Below are 23,556 nucleotides of genomic sequence, written 5' to 3' on the forward strand. Positions count from 1 at the left end.
GTACTTAGCAAGTTTGTTCCCAAATAGTATATACATCCTTGCAGGTGCTTTTCATGATAGTTTTATGGTTAATAAAACTCTTTCTAACCTGGATTACAGTACTAAGGTCAATTTCAGCCCAGATCCCCTCTAAATCATCACAAATCCCAAAATAAGAGATCTCTGTAATGTTAATAGTCCATTTTCTCCACCTGGTGACCCTAATTAGTAGTTGATGGGCCATATGTTTAATTCTAAGATATTTATTGTCCATGTAGAGTGAAGAAAAATGGGTTTTGTGTACATTTATACTTTTTCTTTTGGTAATAGAAGATTACTTGTTAGGCCTCATTTTTGAAGGCACCATATACGACTGAATTCTGAGGGGTGGATATTCGATACAACAGTCTTGAAAATGAACAAAGCTATTGTGAATTCAGCAGTACTATAATCCTGCATCTTGTAGAAGTCGGTTCTGATCTGAAGAGAAATAGTGTTGCCCTATAGATGAGGTTAAGTATAGATAGAAGTGAAGTTTTATGGGGAAATTCATCTATTATTATTATTATAATTTGAGGGACATATAAAGTATGTGAAGGTGAATGATGAATTGGGAACATTGCCTAAACTGTATCCCTGGGGAAATGGAGGTGAAATACTAGGTGAGGTAGCCTTCCCAAAATTTAGGGGGAGAAGAGGCCAGGAATTCGGTTTTTCAGGCTTGCTATCCCTGAGGTGTAAAGCTTATTCAGAATTGGTTATCACTGATTAATTCATGAATTATACCAATTATTTCATGGGTGGTGATAAAACTAAGATAATAGAAGTTGTTTAGTAATTTCAGGAAAATAAGATTTCATATCAACCACAAAGGACATATAAAGGTGTGAATCTCTTTGCTTTCCGTTTGTTAGATTTGTATTTGTTAAACATTTGTATAATTGAATGGGCTCCTTTTGGTGACCTCATTACCATAATAGTAAAATTTGCCTCACAGTAATCATTATAAAATGTGCAGTGTCCACTTGCTTGATTTTTTTCCCCACTACGTTTTATTAAGAAATTGTGGCTTGACTGTACTGTGGTTAGGAAAGTGCTGTTTTCTAGCTTTTATTTATGTTGCTGGTCTGTGGTGCACATGACAGCTTTAAGCAAATAGGATTGCTTTGAGAAGTTGTTTGTAAAAGGTTATCAATACACAAATACAAGGTTAAATCTTAATTTACCATGCATTGTGTAACCAACTTTCTTTTGCCTCTGTTGTGTGTGTTATTGTCTAAAACAAAAGCGAGTGTGCTTTTTTGGTATGTTTCTAGCAACATTTAAGTTAATCCTGGAAGGGTGTGAATTGTCTGGCAGATTTCTCAGAATCGAGATTTAGCATAAAATAAATTGTTCAGATAATGAAGATAACTAATAAAGTTCACATAAATTTCCATAAGTTGCCTGACATCGAATTTTTTGTTTAGAATTTTGAAACTGAGGTCTGAAACAACAAAAATTTATTTCATTGTAGAATCTATATATCTATGGGATTTGGATTTTTTTTAATTGACTATATGGTGCTACTACCACAAGTTGAGTATTTAGCCACATAACTTTCAGAAATCGGTATTTATAATTTATTGGAAAACTGAAAGGTTCGTGTGCATTTAAAAAAAAATTCTGTCAATATGCAGAGCAATATTCAGATGGTTTTATATTTCATTTTTAGAGAATTTTCCAAAAATAGATTTATTCCCCAAAAAAGGTAAATTTTTCTTTGGATTATAGATTTAGAAAGTCTTCAGCTAAGTCACATTTTGCTCTAGAGAATTTAGGTTTTTGTTCATGGTGGCTGTTGAGGAATTTAGGTGGTGTTTAAAAATTTAGAATACTCATTACCTCTCAGTTACATGAGATTCCCAGTAGAATAATTCAGTGCTATTTAAGATTTTTTTGTTTGTTTCAAGTTTATATGAGTAACCGTTAGAGTGTTATAAACTCCTCGAGGGCAGGGTCTTTTTTTTTTTTTCCTCCTGTCTCCAGTATTTAGCAAAGTGCCCTATACAGGGTATCCCAAAAGTCTTAGTACTATTTTAAGCTTTAATAAGCTTAATAAAATACTAATTTAAAATAAATTCAATAAATAAAAGCTTGCCTAATTTAATTGAGCTCAAAGATAAAGACGTGCTAGTTCACATAAGGGTGTTATTGAGAAGTTTTATTTAGGCACCTAAAGTATAAAGAACCATTTTTAATATTCAAATGGCTCACTTGCTTACTTGAACTTTTGTGTCATCTTCAAATAGCAAAGTATTTCTTTGTTCTATGTATCTATCAGTGGCAGATTTACCAATTAAATCTTAATTCCCAGGTCTAAGTGAAGTAAAAATGAAATGCAAATTCGAAGTGTATGTGTAAGTGATAATCCCAACCTTGTGTAAGATGAGTGAATGTGCTCCCCATTTTCCAAATGAAGAAATAATCGATAAGCTTTTAAATCTCTTGCCTGGTTAAGGTAGTTACATGGTAATTTAGTGAAGAACATAAGCCTGTATTCCAAAGATGAAGTTTTTAAAGCAAAGCCTTTGTGTGAAGAGAGGTCAGGGTTACCTTCATAGCCCTTCTGCTGTCTGAGGAAGCCTGCCCCACTGGGAAGAATGTGATTTGGTCACAGGGGAACTAGGTTGGAAGCCCTCCAGGTCTTTGCCTTAGCACCTAAACGGCTTGTAGACAGGTAGCTGAACCTTTGGAATCCTCAGTTCACTAAAGGTCCCTTCCACCTTCCAGTCTCTGGCTCCATGATCTGCTCATACATACACACTGGAGAAATGTTCTCCAACTCTTCTAATATGGCAAGGTCAGGAATGATCTTGTCTTTACAATTGCTTTCCTTTTTTCTTGGCATCCTTTAAAAAAGAATTTTTAAGGCAATTAAATAAAAACTAACCAACACAAGGTGAGGGGAAATCTGACTTAACTGTTCTGCCCCCATAGTACTTCCCTTCTGAAAAGTGCACACCTGTCTGCTTCTTCACTGGGGCCAACCCTGATCGTTGACATTTCACTTCATTTGGGTCCGTTGTTTTGTGCTTTCCATTTTTCTTGTGGCCCTTATGGATATTGTTTTCTTAGCATCCACTCATATATGTTGTCTTCCGGTACTTCTCTCCATTTATAATATGCAACTTAACTTAGCCATTCCTTAAACAGGCATTTTTTTCCCCCAGTTTTTTGCTACTTAAGGAAGATTTGGTACAGATAATTTTAGTGACCACGGGGCAGGTGTTGGTTCTTTTTAGAGGAAAGGAATAAGCATTTTTTAAGTACCTACTGAGTGCAAAGTGCTATAGAGATATCTCAATTGATGGTATTTACAGACCTAATTAGCAAACAAGTGTTAACTCAAATTTCTAAAATATTTCATAGACCTAAAATTTTTTCCACAATTTGATTCTTAATGCCAGTTCTATTTTATAAGGTCACAACTATTTAGTTACAGAGCCAAGTCTTGAACCTAGGTCTCAGCAGCTTGAAGTATGCAGTTTACTTTTCACCACAATGTATTTAAAAAGGAAAGAAGGGCTGGTCTCATGACTTTAACATGGAACTTGGAACCAAATTTATCTTTCTCTTAATGTTCATAGAATCATAGAGTTCAGAGGGACCCCTAGAGATCATTGTTTTGTTTAGAATAATTACAGAACATACAGATAAGCATCAGGGGAAATGGGCAAAAGACGAGATCACTTAGGCAGCAGAACTCATTCGTGGACAAGGCTGTAGGGATTTCAGGTTGGTGGTCATCAAACTTTGAAACTTGGGGCGAGTTTGAATTGATTGACTTGGAGCACTTATCCATTTAGGGTTGGACCTGGTTAGTTGTTTAATTAGGGTTGTAAACTTCCTGGTGTTTTAATGCTTTGTCCAGTTTAGCAGCTAACCTTAGTGCTTGAGGAATGCTGATAAGATGCATATACTCTTTAATGGTTTCTTTTACTTCTATGGGCATTCATTTCTATCAAGGATTTTAGAAAGCTACAGGTCATTAAAGAAAGTCTACCAGCTTGAGGAAGACAATGTCCATTGTTTGTATGTAGAAATGCAAATCTATTCTGATAGGAAAGATAAGGCTTGGCCTTTGAGTATATAACAGCTTAATTTTTCAGAAGGCACCTTTCTGACAATTGAAAGCAAAAAAAGAAATTTAAGGATTCTGCTACCAAAACACATGTCACAAGATCATACTGAAAATGCTCTTACATAAGCCTCATAGCACCAAGCTGGCAGAAGTACAATTCCTACAACCTTGATCATCTCTTTCTTGCCCCCTGTATATCAAGGATTTATTAACTTGGCTAAAATAATTTATGTGAAATGCCTTGTGATAACCATGTCTGTATGAAAAATTTTTATTTTTTGTATTTCCAAATATACATTTACTCTTGAGATACCTCTTTGCAGTTAATGCAGATGTATACTGTTGCAAGGAAATAAATGGTTTTATCTCAGAACAGTTGTTCTAGATAACTATTAAGTCTTTTTTCATTTTGATCAGTTGAGTAAGTGGTATATTTTATTATCTATTGGGTCTAGAAATTGAAGAAAAACAGTCTTAAGCTATAGGTGCGTTTGGAGGGGCAAACAGCTAAATCAAATTTTCCTTCTTGCTTACTCCAACCACATCCTTTACCTTTTATGTTCTAACTTTTTACTTTTATGTTTTGGAATAATGGATTACAGATACATACAATTCAGTTGGGGAAAATGAAGAGTTGACAGAATGTTGCCATTTATCCAAGAGGTGGTCTGCCACAGTCCATAGATTTTCAGTCCCTTTAACTGACTTTGAAGTTTAGAAATTTTCCCAAGTATTCTAGTTTTACTGAGTCATGGAATTCTAGAGGCAGATTGATAGCTTAAATCCCATTATAGAGAATTTCCAGGGACTCTCCAAATTATTTTCTTGCTTGCTACAATTTTAATTCAAATGCTTAAATAACTGGACTAACATTTTAATTACTGTAACTAGTTCCCAGAGTATTCCCAGCTGGGGCTTGAATTTATTACTATACATAAGTATTATTCTTTTATACATGATTTTGAAAGTGAAAAAAAATTTGTTCATTTATATTATGACATTATAATTTTCTTATTTAAAATGTTCCATACCACACTCTTCATATACTAATCAATCAGCAAGTATCTATTAGATGCCAAGCATTACTATTCAGTAAAATGAAGCAGTTCCTATTTGAAGGGACTTTATGTCCTAGTGAGAGAGGCAAGTCCACAAATAAATATAGGCATAATAACTTATCAGGTCATTTTACAGAGTACTTTATGAGGAAGGACTCTAACAGTCAGCTTCAGGACAGGCTTTACGTAAAAGGTGTTTGAGGTGTAGAGGACAGGGTTCTCTGAGGAGTGATTGCAGTGATTAGACCTAAAGTAATCCTGTAAAATTACAAAGGTGCCCTTTTGTAGGATCCAATTGAAATTTTAAATATTCCCCTAGTCCCCCACCAAACCCACCCCACCCCCCCCAAAAAAAGCGCTGCATCAGTTCTATGAAGCTATTTTGGCTTTTCAAAATAAGATGTACATTAGACAATTTCTTGTTTGGTCATTTTGACTTGTGTCAACTCACTTTTAAATAAAATGTATCTCCTGAATAATTTCTTTCCTTTTGCTAGCCAATTCCATCTCCACCCCCATATTCCAATAAGCTTTAGGTGGAATTAAGGGTAGGTTGTCGTCTTGCCTGCAGTGATGGTAGGTAGAGGCTCTCATAAAAATAAAACCTCTTCATGGGGGGCAGCTAGGTGGCGCAGTGGATAGATCTCTGGCCTTGGAGTCAAGAGTACCTGAGTTCAAATCCACCTCAGACACTTGCCACTTACTAGCTGTGTGACCCTGCACAAGTCACTTAACCCTGATTGCCTCACCAAAAGGAAAAAGAAAAAACCTCTTAGTGAATGGAAAGTTTAGCAGTTCTGCAACTCTTAAAGTTGTATCTTTTGCTTACAAAGTACAACCATGCACACGAATGAAAAAGGGGGGTTTTTGTTGTGCCCAAAATTGTTCTTGAACATTTTAAAACTGTATCCTTAATGTTGACAGGTTTTTCTGTTCTTGAACAGACAACACATTCTTACTGCAAAACTTAAAGGGTCTCGGGATTTTTACCATTTTTAACCATTTATTCACCTGTCACTTTATTTCGTTGATTCAACTCATGGACTAGAGTCACATTAAAATTATAAAATAAAACTGATCATACAAACCACGGTATTTTTCTGTGCATTTAAAAAATGCTAAATACTAAATGGTCATGTTTCCAAGGAGGTGTTAAGGATGTGAAAACAATGCTACTGACAGGTTAGAGAGCACAGATAAGAAAAATGATCATTATTTTTCTGGAAGGTAAGAGCAAAACTCCTTTGATTCAGAGTAACTGATTTTGCCCAAAGTTTCCCCCAGGCACCTAGACTTGCTTCCAGAGAAGCTCTCATAGTCATCACCTGAGGAAGCAATTCCTATTGAGAAGAGGCTGGGCAGGCTGGGCAGCCTAGCTGAGGCAGCAATCCACACTGAACAAGAAGTAGGAGGCAGCTTGTGCTGGGAAGGTCCAGCCCCCCCCTCCCCCCCACCACCACTTTAGCCACCATCACAGAGCCCAAGAGCCTTAGGATGGCAGTGTGTCATCCACTACCATTTCAGCCCCTGTGGAGAAATAGCCTGGCAGTCAATCTGCAGATGCCACAGCCACCTCTGTTGAAGATCCCGAAAAGAAAGTTCTTGTCACCAACATCTTTGGCTCTGTCCAAGGGTTCAACAGCAGAAGCTGATCTACATCAATGGGAAGGACACATGAAGAGGCACGGTCTATACCTGCTTTGCTGTTGGACCTTTCCATCTTAGCTGCCTTGCCCATTAGAGTGTGAGCCCCTGGAAAGGAGCTTTTCTGTTTGTATCCCCAGGGCTTTACACATTGTAAGTGCTTAATAAATACCTTGCATGTTTTGTTACCATCGAGTCCAAAGCGACTTCATGCTCTTCTGCTCAGAGAAATCAGCAAACTGGTATCAAGGTCTTTTTAAGGAAGTGTATTTCAGATACCAGTTCAGCATAAGGTTTAGCACTTTAAATTTTAGCCATCTGGAAAATTCATTCATCCAGAAACCCTCATCCTTCTCCTTGGAAGGCATATAACTAGTCGTTTGTTGTCTTCATGTTTGCATTGAGAGGAACAAAGGCCACTAGGTGTCGTCATCTCATACCAAACCACTTTGTCCACTTTTAAAAAGTGATATTTTGAATGAAAGGAGGGTTTCGTCATTAATTGTGCAGACTTGTTATATTACAGAGGCCATTTATGTTTCTTATATAATACTTTGCAATTTTATCTGGCATTTTATTTTCCTAATGATGTGTCTGTTACTAGCACTGGCAAACTCGTTATCAATGATCTAAAATAATTGGAATATATTCATTAATTTCAAACTGGCTTGAATCTTAAATTGCTATTATGGGGCGTGTGGGGATGACCTCCCATTTGCAGTCCTTTGTTTTTATCAGTATCCCAATGACAGTTAAAATTAGTGTTTGTATTATTTCTGGTTATCCCACTTCCTTCCTAATTCCAGATACTCAAATCATGGCCAATATCTGAAATGTTATGCAAACCATGAAGTAAGTTGTTATTATGTGGATTAGCTGTTCTAAAACCCAAAGAAGACTACCAGTACCCAATACTTCTAAACAAACTTTTTAGACATCAAAGAGTACACATACACATAAACAAATTATATACAGCGTGAACATATTTTAAGAACTCATCCTGTATGCCTCAGACACCAATTTTACACATGTCTATATTTTATAAAAAGGAAATGGGCAAGAAAAGAGAGTTACAAACACAGTTCATTGGACTAATCAGACTTAACAGGGTGCTTTACTAAAGTCTCTGCAGGGTTTCCTAAAAGAATTAGCACAGTTTTGAGTATTTATAGCTTAAAATGTGGGTATGCTCCCTTCTCTAGCAGCCTAAGGTCCTTCTCCCACAGCTTTTTTTTTTAAACCACTTGGGCTCTTGTCTCATTGTTCTCCTGCTGAATTTCCATGGCCATGTTGCTTTTTCTTCCCTATAGCTACTTCACTCTTTGCCTGGGGTTTTGGGAGGAACTGTGGAGGGGAATTTTCGGTTGGTACTATTCTGAAGTACAGCTAAAATTGGTATTATTTCTGCTTATCCAGTTTACTCCATTTAGTCCAGATACCTGATGTGAAACCAGAACTCTTTTCTAACTCATCAGCTATCTGAAAAAGTATGTGGCTACTTCAAATGCGAGTGTTTGGGAAGAAGTGCATACAAAACCCTCTGAGAGAACTCGGGAATTGAGGGCAGAAATAAAGGCTTTGGGGCAAATACATTTCAGAAGTTATTTTACCTGCCAAACTTATCAAAAAACAGGAGAACAAGCTAATTTACAGTACATTACTTTTACCTATTTTAAAGCTAGTAGCTAAAGCACATAGGGGGAAAAAAGAATAAGAATAAAACTCTGGCTTTATGTAAGCAGATGAGGAATGTATTTGTTCTTGCTTCAAGGTCTTCTAAGATTATCTTAAAAGGCTTTTAATAGTTAATGTCTCATTTTCAAATCCATCTTAGTTTTCACCAGATGTGCTCAGTATGAGCAGTTACAATTACACACACATGTAAAGAGCTATATATTATCAAATGTTTGTTAAAGGTTCAGTGTTTCCATAACTAGTGGGTGATTTGTCTGAAGATGAGGAGCTCACTCTTTCTATTTGGCCCTCTCCAGTCCCAAAGCACGCCTTTTGCCCTGCAGGAGAAATAGGCCTGCCCATGTTCAACTAGAATCTTTCTTCCTTAGCAGACTGAACGGCTGCCTGGCCAACCTGCCACAAAGGGGGATTGGGGTGGCTTATGTGGAGTTAATGGAAGCTTCCCTTTTTTGTTAGTTGGCTGTTAAGAAATTTAGGGGGAAAAAAGCGAAGTACAATTTTTTTAAAAGTTAATTTAAAACCAAAATTAATAAAGAACTTAGCATTTCTCATAGAAGTTATAAAATGATTGACAGGTGGCATTTTCTGTTAAGCTAAATCAACTAATTTTTCTCATAACTAGCATTTTAATGAAATATAGGCTATATTTGAACTAAAAAGAAATTTAAGTCCTTGGTTTAAATTTTTATTTTTCACTCCAGCTGAATGTAGGTAAAGCTGTCTGCAGCCAGTGTTTTATAGTGGTAAGATGAATAATTTTCAGCATAATTAGAATGTACATGAGAGTGCTTTGAACTAGGTGTTTGTGAAATTTTACAAATATAACACATGAACACTTTTAAAATGAGTACATTGACTCTAATTGCTTAGACTAAGCTTATTTTTAAAACATCATGACAATTGAGACCTCTTTACCAAACATTATAATTATTGAAATAGCAATACCATGGTAGTTAAGGTTTTATATATGGGTGATATTAAATAATGACACAACAACTGAACATTGGTTTATGTTGGGAAGCAAGTTGGAGAAGACTATTCAAAGGGGAGGTTAGAAAATTGTGTTTTCAAAATTTAAGAAAAACTTGAAAGAAAACTGGACTTTTCTTTGGCTTGTTTTGCTTCTTTCTGTTATCAGATACTGTTGCTATCAAATACAGTAGCTAGAAACCTTTTTTGTGCCTCATTTTAATCAGCTATTTAAGCTGACTTCAGCAATCTGTGTGCTTATTTGTTTATATTCTTTGGTTTCTTCGACTCCCATTTCTGACTTTTCACATGTTAAATCTTACTGAAAACTTAATTTTTTATTTTTTGAAGGGTGAAGTTGAACAGATTGCTATGATGAAACCAAAAGGCCAGACTGAACATGATGAGGGTATGCTTGAATATTTAGAAGACATAATAGGATGTGGACGACTAAAAGAGCCTATTCAACTCTTGTGTAGAAGAGTTGAAATATTAAATGAGCAAAGAGGAGAGAAGGTAAATTTTCTACAATCTTATTTTTATTTAAAAGTAAGAATTACAGCAGCTAGTTCAGAAATTTCAAATATGGATGCATTATCATTTCTTTAAAAGTTTAGTGTAATTACTTTCATTTAAATTCTTCATTGATTACAGCTTTTATGTTGCACTGCATTTTCATCTAATTTTTTAAGAGTTGGGAAAATTTGGTTCGTGATTTATGTGGTTCAAACTTTGTTCCTTGTAGTTAAACAGAGTTAAGTTGGTGGAGAAAGAAAAAGACGCCTTAGAAGGAGAGAAAAATGCAGCCATCGAATTTCTCACCCTGGAAAATGAAGTGTTCAAAAAAAAGAATCACGTCTGTCAGTATTACATGTAAGAAAGCTTGTTGTGGATTTTTAGTGTTAATGTCTGTCACAGCTGTGGTTAGGTGGTAACAAAGACCATGTGAGAGACAAGTGCCCCCCACTCGGTGTGACAAACAGGGTGAGTGGTAGATGGGGAGTCACAGGAGCCCAAGGGATCAATCTCCCCAACCTTTAGTGATTATGTGGCTGTGAGCAAGCCTTTCTAGGCCTCAGTTTCCTCTTCTGTAAAGTGGAGCTAATGATTCCTACAAGTGGAACTTATTATGAGCATTAAATTATGAGAGCAGATGCACAGCAATGTATTGGAGTCCCTTAAGACTTAAAGAGCTGTCTAAAGCCAGTTATTATGAATCAAGGGCAATATAAAAAATAAGTGCTCTTATTTCCATAGGTTTAAAAAGCAGGGGCCGTAGAGCAACATGGGTCATACCTGGCAATTTAAATTGCAGGGGTTAAAAGAATGTCCTCATCAGGATTTATCCAAGACCGCAAACTGTGAGCACAGTGCCTGGCACATAGTAGGCGCTTAATGTTTGTCAAATTAAATTATATGTGTTGCATACATACAGTTTATGGAGAAAGGAGTGGAATTGATTAAGAGTTGACTGTCTGTTAAATAAAATTTGGGGGGATGCCCTTTCATTCTACCATTTTACGGTACTTAAATTTATATGAGACATCTAGCAATCATAAATATTTTTGTTTATTTTTTGTTTTGTTTTTAGTTATGATTTGCAAAAACGAATTGCTGAAATGGAAACTCAAAAGGAAAAAATTCATGAAGATACAAAAGATATTAACAAGAAGAGCAGTAAACTAGCAGATGAAATGAAAGCCAAGACTAAAGCTTTAAAAGACGTTGAAAGGTAATTTTTTTTTACTTGTAAGAAGTGTTTGGCTTAGCTTTAAATTCATGTTAAAGCTATGGCTAAATGACGCATTCACAAGACAGAGTGAGCTCCATATATCCCATCTAGATTAGGAAACCAAAATAAAAGCATTTTAAGGAGTCACTTCATGACATGGAAGTGCTCTAAATTTTCTGGTGGAAGAGAAAGGAAGCTTTTTTTCTATTGAGTAAAACATAAAAACACAAACCAGAAATTAGCCCTGGAGTCCTACTGGGGAAATGACCCTATAAAGGAGATCTCTGTGTAAACCAAGTAAAATAGTGATTCCAAGAATTTTCTCCCTCTTGTGTATCCTGGGAAAAACTTGCTTTAAGGACTAAGGGCAAAGAAGTAAGAATTTGTTGTGGGAGTTAGAAGATAGCATGGAATTCCTTGAGATACTTTTTGTTTTTACTGTGCCAAATAGTATTGAGCATAACTTACTTTTTTTGCTAGGAAACTCAATAAAGTTACAAAATTTATTGAGGAAAACAAAGAGAAATTTACACAGTTGGATTTGGAGGATGTTCAAGTTAGGGAAAAAATGAAACATGCTAAAAATAAGGCCAAGAAACTTGAGAAGCAGCTCCAAAAAGATAAGGAAAAGGTAAGTGCTGCGAGAGGTTATAAAACACATAGATATATAATTTAATTTTATTTTTGTGTGTATAATTTTTTCCCACATTACTTTGAATTACTTTCAAAAGCTGGAGCTTAACTAGGCAATAAAATGTTAAGAGAAAGTGAAACTGTATCATGAAAGTAACTGCCCTCCACAATTTCAATCACCAAGGACATATAATTGGAACTGCTGATACCACACATAAACAGTTAGCAGTGTGGTTACAAAGTACCTAGAAGAAGTAAATTTGTTTGGAAAACAGGACTGCCTTGCCCCTACATGAATTGCTCCAGCCAGCAATTATTTCACGATAAAGTTGTTGATAAATGTTGGTTGAGTTGAATACATTATAAACAAGCTTCCCCCTGAAGTCTAGGCAGGAGAACCTCCTATTAGCCTAGGTGGCCCTCATGTGGCATAAAACTCTGCAAATGCCATGTTTGAGAGGGATTTCAGAAGTTGGTCTACACTGGCATCTGAAATTTTAAAACCATGGCAGATCTTTTAAGTCTAGAGAAATAAATAGGTGAATAAGAAGCACCCATTTTCTTGTTTCATAAAAGCTCATTATGAGTCATTCTCAGTTCTTATGTTCTCAACTAGCTAAGGTATGTTCTTTTTAAGAAAGCTCACTTAAAAAATAAAGATACTCAATCAAGCTGAATTGTTTCCCACTGGTGAGAATTTATTTTGGTAAGTGACTCGATGTGATAAATCATACATCTGTGTGTTGAGCATGAAAGACAGGGTTGTATGTGCCTCATAGCTCCAGTACCTCTTCTAGGTTGAGGAATTTAAAGGTGTTCCTGCTAGCAGTGAGAAGATAATCACTGAAACCACAGCTAAAAAGAGTATTCTGGAAAAGGAAAAGGAGAAGGAGGAGGAAAAATTGAAGCAAGTTATGGATAGCCTTAAGCAGGAAACCAAGGAACTTCAGGAGGAAAAAGAGGTATATATGACTTCATGATATTTACTTTTACTGCTGTGTGGATTATTTTTTTAAAGACTAAGAAAGAAGTCTTTTGCAAAAAATGCAGAAGACTAAACTGTTGGAAAGAAGAAATAAATTTATCTGGAAAACAGGTACAGTCTTGCCCCCCACATGAACATGAAGTTGCTCTGGCCAATAATAATTTCACAATGAAGTTGTTGGTAAACATTGGTTGAATTGAATACATTATAACCAAGCTTCTTCCTTAAGGGTCCTTGACTTTCTCTAGACAGGCCTCTCAGACCAGCTCAGCCCTAGTGATCAGTTTATTTTGTTTTTTACTTATGTTGTTAAATATCTTAGAAAGAGGTTAAACATTGTATACAAACAGTTCACTTTTAAAAGTGAAGCCTTATCATGAAGCAGCCCTCTTCTCTCTCTCTCTCCCTCACCCTTTCCTTCTCCCGCTTCCTCTCCCTCCCTCCCCCCCACACACAGAGTTAATTGGCTGTCTTCTCCATTTCTGGAACTCAAGACAAAAGCAGAAAATCTGAATGAGTTCGTTTTTTTTGATTTCTCATTTTGAATCTTTTGGGCCAGTCTCTGCAACTTTGAATATGCTTTGTCCCTTTGCTTTCATTATGCTTCTTACCTAACCCCAAAAAGATTTTGTGCTTGAATCCTCTTTGGACAACCCTAGCTGCTTTATCCTGCTTTCTCTGTCCAACACTGTATTAGCATTCAGTATTTTACTATTGCCCTGGTTCTCTGAGGAAGTATCTCTTCCAATTGTGAACAGTTTATTTTGTCATCCCTTGGTCTGGTTTTAGAAATACTTTGCAAATCCATCTATGTGTTGTAGTAACTGCTGCCACAAATAGTACAACTGGGTTTTCAAAGTTCTTTACATAAATTTTATCTTGTTGAGCCCTACCACAACCTTGTGAGGTAAGCATTACTGATGCTGTCTCTGTTTTACACATGAAGAAATGTCGATTCCAAGAGGTTGTGACTTGCCTTTAGTCACACTAGTAAATAGAAGCAAGATTTGATTCTGGGTCTCTTTGAACCAAAAATTCAGTACTCTGCCCTTTTGACATTTGCCAAATGCTATGTATAATACTTAATACTAGCTACTGTACATGATAGTTATAAGTTAGACTATAGAAATACAAGTAGGTGGTGATATCCTAGCTGCTATCTCAACCCTGTTATTATCTCAGATCTTAGTAAAGACAGATTTTAACCTTTATTCTCTGAATTGTTGAAGTTAGGAATTGAAGAATCATAGAATTTGAGAGTCAGAGGGCCCCAACAACCATCTAACTGAATCCCCATAGTAGGAGAAATCTTTTCTCTAATGCTGGAGCTGAACTGACTGCCTTCCATAGTACTATTTCTCCCAAAGTCATGTTTTAAAGTATCTCTTGGATCTGTACATTTATACTATATCTGTCAAATTATATTGAAATGAATGCCAAAGGGTTGTGTAAAGTGTTCTTGTTTTATTGAAGATGTTAATCTTATTAAGCTGTGGGTTTGTGTTATAATGCCATTTGACTTCTGTAATATGCTGTAGCTTTATAAGCATTCTGCTCTTAAAACTCATGTTAAGAAGTTGGAATTTTTTGACAATTGTTTTTAAAGTTCATTCCATTTTCTCACTGGCTTGAATGCTTACTCATGGGGGTAGGAAGTAGAATTCACTGAATTGAATGATGGGACAGAATGAGTAGGGGGTGTTAGTGACAGCCAGTCTTTGGTCTTGTAGAGCTTTAAGTTTGGCCAGTAACTATATACCAGCTGAAAATAGCGATGTAATGCCTTGCGCATAATGACTGCTGAATCAATATTATGGTGAATCAAACAGTTCATCAGTTCAAACTGAAATGCCTCATAGAGGTTATCTAATCCTAGGTTCTTGTTTGTTTTTTCAATAAGAGAGCCACAGCCCACTTGCTATGTCTGTTCCTTTGACCACTGAAGTAGAATACTGGTGGCTGATGACAGGCTCAAGGTGTTTTGACTATCCCTGTATAGAGGCAGGGTAGAGTGGAAGACATATCATTACAGCTGAGCAAGCAGAAGGTTAGCACATTCAGTGGGACACCAACATACAGAATTTGGGGCAAATGAAGAAATGAACAAAACAGCGTTTAAGTGCTTACTATTTATCTGGCACTGTGACCAATAAAGAGCCCCTAACCTCAAGGAGCCTATGTCCTAATAAGAAAAAAACAGCATGTAAAATAAATAGCAGTGACTAGCTGTGTGACCCTGGGCAAGTCACTTAACCTCAATTGCCTAAAAAAGCAAGCAAGCAAATAAAGAAATAAATAAAGAAATAAATAGCAGTGGCAAGAGAGTGGTGTTTGGCTGGAGAGGTAAAAAGCAGGAGATGGGGTGAGGGAACATTGGATGCTGTCAGAGGCAGAGGATGAGGTGATTTGGGTGAATGGTTCATTGGGATATAGAAAGTAGTCATGGTCTGGGATTTAGAGGTAGCAATTTAGAGTGCAGCAATACCAAATATAATAATAGAAATGTTCTCACAGACTGAGGTTAAGGATTTTTTGTTAAAAGCCAGCCAGGTGTATTGAAGTCTAGGTTTCAAGTCCAGTGTGGAGGATGCTATTTTGGGTGCTAGTCTGCTACTGAACTTTTTGAGAAAGGAGAGGGAAGTATCTTGGGGACTTAGAAATGACTGCCAGGATCTGGATAGGGCAATAAATTTAAACTGAGTGAACTCCAAAGAAGATGAAGTTGTTGAAATATAGTGGCAAAGTATAGAAACGACATTAGAGGGATGAAAGAAAATTCAACTAGTGGGGGAAAAAAGAATGGCTGGGAACATTCTGTCATCTGGTGAGAGCCAGGTGTCTGAGTGAGTAGTTGGAAAGAGCGTGAGAGGAAGAAGTACAAAATGAAGGAAGATTTGATGTCACTGTAACAGAAGCTCCAGAGGGCACAATGGAATGGACTTAGAGGGGAAGAGTGATAAGAGAAGGTCAGTGTAGGTTAAGGAGGGATATGACAGGCAGCTTGTTTGTCCCAGAGGTTAGGAGAGAAATATGGCATGAATTTGTCAATTACAGGGTTTGAGACCAGTCAGGAGCAGCAGCGGCCCTCCATAAGCTCAGTGGTTTCTGCAGGTCCTTAGCTTGTGATACCTAGGTGCTGCCTCCTTCACAGAGATGGTAGTGGGAGCTACAGGTGAGCTCCATGGCTACCACTTCTACGAGGGGAAGGCTATCTACAACTGAAAGATTTATGGTATCTTCTGAATGAGAACATTAAAGAATATATGTATTTCTTAGAACCCTGTGGTACTTTTGCAAAAATAGACACTTCTGGGATACAGAGAAGTAAAATCTGAAATGTTAAACTGAACTTTTCTGGAGCACAATGCAGCAGAGCTAGAGGAAATAAACAAAAGGTAAAGACTTCACTCAAGACTAATATAATGAAATCCAAAACATTAAAAACTGTTGAAGAGAATGATAATGAGAAAACAATGATTTCTAGGACATGCAGTTTTTAAAATCAGGAAACAAGCATAAAAGATGTCTTGAAACTTAGGAGAAATAAATATACTGAAAAACAAAAAGACTAGAACTGACAAAAACTATAAAAAGCTGGTTCTTTGAAAGAAAACTAACAAAATAGGTAAAACTGTGAGCTAACTAAAAAGGAGATAGAAGAAAATCAAAATAGCAAAGAATGAACAAGAAGAGATCACAATAGGGAGAAGGGGGGTAAGAGGAATTATTAGGCCCTAATATGCAGAATTATTTGCCAGCAAAAATAATTTAAAAGAAATAGAGAACTGTCCTCATGAATTTGAGATACCCAAATTAATAGAACACCCAATAGAGACCTCAACAACACAATTTCACTAAAGGAAATTGAACTAGACATAAAGGAACTATTAAAGAATAAAATACCTGGACTAAGTAAATTTCAAGAAGAATTCTGTCAGGCTTTTAAAGAACATTAAATACCTATATTATACAAATTATTGTCAAAAAGAGAAGGTATTACCAAACTCACTTTGTGAGACAAGTATAATCTTCAAACTTTATTTCTCCTTTCATATATCTTCCTTCCCTACTCTTCTTGTATCGCTTTTCCTTCTTTAACCAGTTCAGAAGAGAGGTTCAAGAGTTGACTATTCCACTTACCAACGTTTCTCTTTGCATAACATCTTAAACCTTTACATCCCAATTTTCTCCATCCTCTCTCTTCCTTTCTCCCTCTTTTCCCCCAGTGTATTCCTTTTCCCTTCTCTTTCTGTTCTTGTATGGTCATCTATTGCTTTATCTAATTAAACTTTCATGACCCCTTGATGATACAGTTCTGAGGAGATATGATATGTGCATCGCCTTCCCATATTTATTTAAATGTAAAGCATTTATCTTTATTCAGTTTTGCCAGGCAAGTGATTCTTGGCTGCAAGCTAAACTTATTTATGTCTTCTGAAATGCATTCTGTGCTCTCTTACCCCTTTGTAATGGTGACTGTTAGATCTTGTGTGATCCTGGCTTTGGCTCCTTAGTACTTTAATTCTTTCTTTCTGGATACTTGCAGTATTCTCTCTGTGATTTGAAAGATCTGAACTTTGGCTGTTGTGGTCCTGGGAGTTTTCATTTTAGCGTTTCTTTCAGGAGATAAGCAGTGGAATTTTTCTGTTTCCACTTTGCCTCTGGTTCAAAGCAGACTCAGCAGTTTCTTTTAAGATTTCTTAACATGCAATGTCTAGGCTCTTTTTTTAATCATGATATTCAGGTAGTCCAATGATTCTTAAATTTTTTTTCTCCACAATCTGTTTTCTAGGATAAGTTTTTTTAATCTTTATTTTGTGTCATTTCTTTCTCGATCTCTCATGGAGTTGTTGGCCTCCTTTTGGTCCATTCCAATTTTAAGAAGCTTGTTGACTTGGACAAGGTTTTGCACTTCTTGCACCAAGCTGTTAATTTACTTTACATTTCTTTCTTCCATAGTGCTCAATTTCCCCATGTTTTTCCTCTAGCATTCTCATTTGTTTTGTTTGTTTGTTTTAATTATTTTCAGCCCTTGTTTAAAAAAAGTTCTTTTTGTTTCACATCTTCCTGGAATTCTGGCTGGATTTGTGCCCAGCCTGTGTTTTGGTTTTTGTTGGTTTTGAAGCTGTGCTTGGGTTCAGCCAGGTAGAGCACCAGCCCTGGAGTCAGGAGGACCTGAGTTCAAATGTGACCTCAGATACTGGACACACACTAGCTGTGTGACCTTGGACAAGGCACTTAACCCCAGTTGTCTTGAAAAGGAAAGAAACTGTGCTTGTAGGTGTTTTGGCATCAATCACTACTGGGTTTGTCTTTTAAGTCTCCCTGTCACCATAATAGCTCTCTGTTGTGGAATCCTTTTGTTTTTTCGTTCATCTGGCCTTTTTCCAGACTTTGCATGTGGTGTTGAGGTTGGGCTCTGTACACCTCTGGGAGGAAGAATATCCAAGCTGAGTTTTTTGTCCTGCTAGCTTGGGGTGTTGACTTATGTTCCAGGATCTGAGGGACAGCTCCAAAAGAGGTGTGATCCAGTGTAAAGTCCTGGGCTCCTGATCGTGTTTTGGGTTTGAGCTCTACACCGGAGGGCTTGTGCCTGGTTAGAAAAATTTCAGTAGATTGTTGCCATCTCAGACTTTTTCAGCCAGCTGGAAAGCTCTGGAGACTGGACTTGAGTTCTTGCTCTACCATCATTTGCTTCTAAACTTGTTCCTCTCACAGCTCACAGTGCAGAGCCTGTGACCACTCCTCCTTCTGCCCTGGCTCTGTGACCTGTATGTCCAGGTAGAAGCTGCCAGAAGGCATTTATGCCTGCACCCTGCTCAAACTGGATACACTGGGAAGCAACCTCCGTCCTCTTTCAGCTCCTGCTATTAGAGTAGCAGGGCATGTCCCTTACCAGATTCAGTCTTCAGTATTCATAGAGCCCTATCTTCCTTTGCTAACCTGGACTGGAAAAATGAGTCACTGGGATTCTTTCTGCCTCGGGTTTCCCAGTCGGGACTCTGTTTTTTGCATGTTCCACATCTTTATGGGTGAGTTGTGGTGGAGGACCAGAGTTATACTTGTTCCTAGTATTCTACCACCTTCACTCCACAAATAATCTTAATAATCTAAACGAGGGAAGGACTGGCAAAGAGAGGACCATAGGCCAATATTGTTGTGGAATATTAATTTATATTTTTTGCTTTTTGGTGAGGTAATCAAGGTTAAGTGACTTGCCCAGGGTCACACAGCTAGTAAGTGTCAAGTGTCTGAGGCCGGATTTAAACTCAGGTCCCCCTGACTCCAAGGCCGGAGCTCTATCCACTGAGCCGCCTAGCTTCCCCTTAATTTATAAATTTAAAATAAAATCCTGGAAAAACAAAAAATAGATCCTAAAAACTAATAACTGTGGTCAAGTTGAATTTGTACCAGGGAAGTGAGACCTTGTTCAGTGTTAGAAAAACAGTAACATTTATATTTTTGAAAAATTCTGAACCACTTGCTTCTATCCACAGGTATAGGAGAAAACTTTTGGTAAAGAATAACCCTAATTTATGCTAAGAAAAACTCAGCCAAGTATCTGCCTAGGACCTTATTAATATGATAAGAATGGATCCCAGATGAGAAAGGTTACACAAACTTACTAACTTTTTTTGCCTTTTAGCGAAAGTTGTAAGTTTTTAAAAATTCTTACATGAATTTTTTAATTCCTTCACTTAGTGCCAGGCATAAAATGGATTCTCCTTTAATGTATATTTAGTGGAATTGGATACAAAGGAAGGCCATCAATGAACGTTTCTGTGATGGCTTCAGCTCTGGAACTGAGATCTGTCTGAGAACCTTTTCTGCAAATGATTCCTATAATATTCCTTTGGCATTTATATTTGCGATATTTTAAGGAAATATGGAAATGTTTGAATGGTTATTTGATGTCAAATCATAGCCCCAAGTAAATTTTAAGAACTCTATACTATGTTTATACTCATGTATATATATGTCTGATTAAATGATCATCTTCATTCTCCGGAGGAAATATGTCTGAAGGGTGTATCTATTACTGCCAGACCTTATGTAAAAATGTATAGCTGTTTTCAACAATAGACAGACTTAAAAATAGTTTCTATGAAATCTTAACAGAGCCGTGAAAAAGAACTCATGGAATTTAGTAAAACTGTAAATGAAGCTCGATCTAAGATGGATGTTGCCCAATCTGAGCTTGATATCTACCTCAGTCACCATAATACTGCTGTATCTCAATTAAGTGAGGCCAAAAAGGCCTTAACTACAGCTTCCGAGACTTTGAAAGAAAGGAAAGCTGCCATTAGAAATCTTGAAATTAAATTACCTCCTACAGAACAGGACCTAAGGGAGGTAAGCTTTGTTCTTCATAATTTACTTGTCAATGACTTTGGTTCTTTTAAATGCTGTGCTTTTGTTTATTTTCATAATTTTTCTGCTCTCCAAATGCATTTTTGCTACCAAAATGAGAAGCTTTTTGTTTATAGCTGAAAAGGTCAATCACAATTTCAAAGAGCATTGATATGAATTTTTTTATGATGTAATTTTTTGACTTGATTTTTAAAATATATTTTATTTTCCCCCAATTACATATTGTTGTTTTTTATTTAATTCACTTATTTTTAGTTTTCAACATTCACTTCCATAAGATTTTAAGTTCTAAATTTTCTCCCCCTCCCCAAAATGGTCTGCCATCTGTTGTAGGTTCTACATACACATTCATATTAAACATTTTCACGTTAGTCATGTTGTGAAGAAGAATTAGAACCAATGGGAGAGACCATGAGAAAGAAGAAACAAAACCAAAAAAAAGAGACATAGCAAATAGTCTGCTTCAATCTGCATTCAGACTCTATAGTTCTTTCTCTGCATGTGGATAGCATTTTCCATCATGAGGCCTTTGGAGATGTCTTAGATCTTTGCATTGCTGAAAAGGGCTAAGTCTATCCGAGTCAGTCATCACACAACATGGCTGTTACTGTGTACAACGTTCTTGTTCTTCTCACTTTATTCAAAATCAAATCATGTAAGTCTTTCTGAAACCTACCTACTCGTCATTTCTTATAGCACAGTAGTATTCCATTACATTCACCTGCCACATTCCCCAGTTGATGGGCATCCCCTCAATTTCTGATTCTTGGCCACCACAAAAAGAGCTGCTATAAATATTTTTGTACATGTGAGTCCTTTTCCCATTTTTATGATCTCTTTGGGATATAGACCCAGAAGTGGTATTGCTGGGTCAAAGGGTATGCACAGTTTTATAGCCCTTTGCTCCAATTACATATTAAAACAATTTTTAAATTTTTTTTTAAGTTTTGGGTACCAAATTCTATCCATCCCTCTCCTCTCTGAGAAGGTAAGCAATCAGATATAGGTTTTACATGTGCCATCATGTAAAACATTTCCATATTAGTCATTTGTACAAAAAGACTCGAATAAAAGAAAAGGAATGAAAGAAAGTGAAAAATATCATGCTTCAGTCTATATTCAAACAATATCAATTCTTTCTCTGGAGGCAGATAGCATGTTTCATGATTAGTCTTTTGGAATTGTCTTGGATCATTGTATTGTTGAGAATAGCTACATCCTTCACAGTTCTTTGTCAAACAGTGTTGCTGTTACTACATATAACACTCTCCTGGTTCTGTTCACTTTGCATCAGTTTATGTAAGTCTTTCCAGGTTTTGACATAAATTTTAAAGGCTTAATCTTTGGTTTCAACTTCATTTATAGATTGTGAAAATAGCTACTCCCTATTGGGGTTCTTTAAATAGTAGGATTCTAACAACTACCACTACTTCTACATTATTATTGTATCCTGCACAAAGGCTCTTTTTTCCTTTGTAAATTAGTATGTATTATTCATTTCATTCTTTCCTTATATTAATACAGTAGTATATTTAGAAATTAGATTATAAAATAAATCTATCATTAAGTATTCCATCATCCTTTTTAATGACAGTTGTGCCTCTTTTTAAGATGTAATTCTGGGATTCTTTTCAATTTTCATTTGTTTAAACATTTGGGGGCTTTTTTCTTTTGTTTTTTTTGTTTTGTTTTTTAGAAAGAAAATGAACTTCAAAAACTTACAAAAGAAGCAACAGATATTGAAAATTCAGTTCGGGATCTTCTTCAAAAAGTTGAAGAAGCAAAAAGTTCTCTTGCAACAAATCACAGTCGAGGAAAAGTTCTTAATGCCTTGATTCAACAGAAAAAATCTGGCAAAATTCCAGGAATATATGGAAGATTGGTAATTTAAAATACTTGATAATTAGATTCTTTGAACTATTTTGACCCAGTGATGGTGAATAATACTTTAGAAGTATCCCTCATAAATATGCAACTATTTTCATGTCTTTTGAATGTGAAAGATAGTTTTAAAGTATTCTTTAAATATGTCAGGTGGAAAAATTCACAAGTGTCTTTAAAATGTATGTTTTATATATAAATGTTAATGTCTTGTCCAACCCATCCTGGTGGTTTTTCCCCTTTGGTTTTTCTACATTGAGTTAGCTGTCATCTAGATCTATCCATATAGTAATTGGTATCATGTTGTTTAATTTTACCCATACTTGTTGAACATTTGCAAAATATTTATCTCAACAAATTAGACTTTTTTATCCATTTGCATAATTTGCTTATCAACTAATCACCTGGTTGCATCATAAGCTTTGTGTACGTGCCTTAAAATGTCAAGGCTTCTGGTAACGGATTTGTGTTATTTGTGCTCATTTTACAAATTCAGCATTAGATGGAAAAGCATCGGCTATGACTAGATCTGAATTAAAATTTCCATTTGAGAATTTATGAAAGCAAACTTTGTGTTAGGCTATTTTTTAGAAATCTCTTTTGGGGGAAAATGTTCATAATTTTATAAAAAGAAAATCTTGATAAATGCCTGTTACAATTTAAGTTTTAGACTTATTAAATAAGTCTCTAAATCATTAAAAATATTACCTTGAAATTTTCAAGTTGGTAGTCTGCCACTAATATTATCTGTGACTTAGAAATAATCATTTCTATAGTGTTTTTAAAATGTGACATTATAATGTATATTAGAGAAACTCAGTGGAGTTGGAGATCCATGTGCAGTGTCTGCCTTAATCGTCTTTATCCAGAGAATACCATGCTTGGAGAACGCTATAGGTTGGGGATGAAAATCGTGGCTGAAGATTAGCCACTCCTGCTAACTGATGGGGGGTGGGAATTCCATGTCTTTTTTCCTACATCACCTTCTACCTTGTGATCTGTATGTATGAGCGTATGGAAGGGGTGTGGCCATGTCACTTCCAGGAGCATATAAGCTCCTTTGGATCAGGATTGGTCGTTTCCTTTTTTGTATTTTTACATAGTACTTTCTACATAATACTGTATGTACTTAATGATTTGGGGTTCAAAGCAGGATAGGAAAGGGGAAAATCAAAAAGGAAATATTAACCAAAAAAATAAAACTGCAATTATCAAGCAACAGTTAATTATATATGTGATTTGTAGGGAGGATTTGGCAGGGAAAATGCCCAAATTGTCTTTTCTTTTTGATCATCTGCTTGAAGAAGAATCCATTAAAGAAAGTATGCTCTTAATTACTGGAATGTACACTTTGATTTTTGTAAATAATAGCTTTTCATGAACAACAATTAGAATATGTGTACAAGAGGCAGTGTGGTTTAACTGATAGAGATCTGAAGACCTGGGTTCATTGCTTTCTGTAATGCCTGTTGTCTGTATAACCATC

At 36.2% G+C, this 23,556-nt stretch overlaps 1 protein-coding gene across 3 annotated transcripts in view; it reads left to right on the forward strand.

Moving 5' to 3' along the window:
* Positions 1-23,556, forward strand: part of SMC4 (structural maintenance of chromosomes 4) — a 40,679-nt gene that overhangs the window by 4,279 nt on the left and 12,844 nt on the right. For 2 of the 3 annotated variants that reach the window (XM_078147237.1, XM_020988840.2), the window contains exons 5-11: positions 9,820-9,984; positions 10,214-10,341; positions 11,060-11,200; positions 11,681-11,831; positions 12,631-12,795; positions 19,938-20,171; positions 21,886-22,071. In XM_078147237.1, the coding sequence (XP_078003363.1) occupies positions 9,820-9,984; positions 10,214-10,341; positions 11,060-11,200; positions 11,681-11,831; positions 12,631-12,795; positions 19,938-20,171; positions 21,886-22,071 (1,170 nt within the window). The remainder of the gene's footprint in view (positions 1-9,819; positions 9,985-10,213; positions 10,342-11,059; positions 11,201-11,680; positions 11,832-12,630; positions 12,796-19,937; positions 20,172-21,885; positions 22,072-23,556) is intronic. The other variant, XM_078147238.1, reaches the window with a different exon arrangement.

This window comes from Phascolarctos cinereus, unplaced genomic scaffold (assembly GCF_003287225.1).
Source record: "Phascolarctos cinereus isolate Bilbo 61053 unplaced genomic scaffold, phaCin_HiC Scaffold_7;HRSCAF=346, whole genome shotgun sequence".
NCBI classification, from domain to species: Eukaryota; Metazoa; Chordata; class Mammalia; order Diprotodontia; family Phascolarctidae; genus Phascolarctos; species Phascolarctos cinereus.